This window comes from Volvox carteri (assembly GCF_000143455.1).
Source record: "Volvox carteri f. nagariensis unplaced genomic scaffold VOLCAscaffold_1161, whole genome shotgun sequence".
NCBI lineage: Eukaryota > Viridiplantae > Chlorophyta > Chlorophyceae > Chlamydomonadales > Volvocaceae > Volvox > Volvox carteri.
Window position 1 is genome coordinate 1 of NW_003308469.1, and position 1144 is coordinate 1144.

The following is a 1144-nucleotide window of genomic DNA, read 5'->3' on the forward strand; positions in this document are numbered from 1 at the left end:
AAGGTCACCAAAGGTCACCAAAGGTCACCAAAGGTCACCAAAGGTCACCAAAGGTCACCAAAGGTCACCAAAGGTCACCAAAGGTCACCAAAGGTCACCAAAGGTCACCAAAGGTCACCAAAGGTCACCAAAGGTCACCAAAGGTCACCAAAGGTCACCAAAGGTCACCAAAGGTCACCAAAGGTCACCAAAGGTCACCAAAGGTCACCCTTTGGGGATGACGGATGACAAGGGGAGCCGAAGGGGACAACCAAGCCTAGACCGTACTTTTGGCTTTGTTGTGAAAAATGCGCTCGGTTAAGCCTTGTTTAGGTATGTAATTAGCCGTAAGGCGCTCATCCCCTTCGTGGATGCCAAGGAAAGGGCTTAGCCCTTACGTAGAAATCATTCGGCCGAAGGCCGGATCGTGCTATGGGCTTTAACTACGAAATTAAACTTAAGTGACTAGTTTAATTTTGTTAAACTAAATAAAACTACACGGAGGCCGTTGGCCGCGAGGTGTGACGGTGTGTCCCCCTTCTTCCCCTTTAGTTCCCCTTTAGGGGAAGACGTACATCCCCTAAAGGGGAACTAAAGGGGAACTAAAGGGGAACTAAAGGGGAAGAATAGCTACATTGTAGGCCTAGGCCGTTAGCTGTCGTCCGCAGGAATACTATTAGCCGTAAGGCGAATGTAATTATATTACATTAAATTACACGGAGACGCTTGGTCTTCTTTCCCCTTCCCCTTTGGTTCCCCTTTAGTTCCCCTTTAGGGGATGACTGATGACAAGGGGAGCATCCCCCCCCTCTGGGGTTGTCCCCTTTAGTTCCCCTTTAGGGGATGAACCAAAGGGGAAGACAAGGGGACGAAGGGGACAACTACGTTTAATTCTAAATATAATTATAAAACTTCAGGTGCTAGAGACACTATTTTTGTAAAATTCTTATCACGTAGTTCGCGTGCAATAGGACCAAAAACACGTGTACCACGTGGATTTCCTTCTTTATTAATAATAACGGCAGCATTATCATCAAAACGTATGCTCATTCCATTTTCACGACGAATCCCTTTACGTGTACGAACAATAACAGCTCGTACAATATCAGAGCGTTTAACAGGCATATTAGGTAAAGCATCTTTAACAACTGCAATAATTACATCT

General features: G+C 45.7%; 1 protein-coding gene across 1 annotated transcript; it reads right to left on the reverse strand.

The window, feature by feature from the left end:
• Positions 1–882: 882 nt before the first annotated feature.
• On the reverse strand, positions 883–1143 carry VOLCADRAFT_72020 (uncharacterized protein; the record flags this gene model as incomplete). Its single annotated transcript, XM_002959883.1, has 1 exon — positions 883–1143. A coding segment is annotated over one exon (261 nt), but the record flags the coding sequence as incomplete, so codon positions are not given.
• Position 1144: the final 1 nt, after the last annotated feature.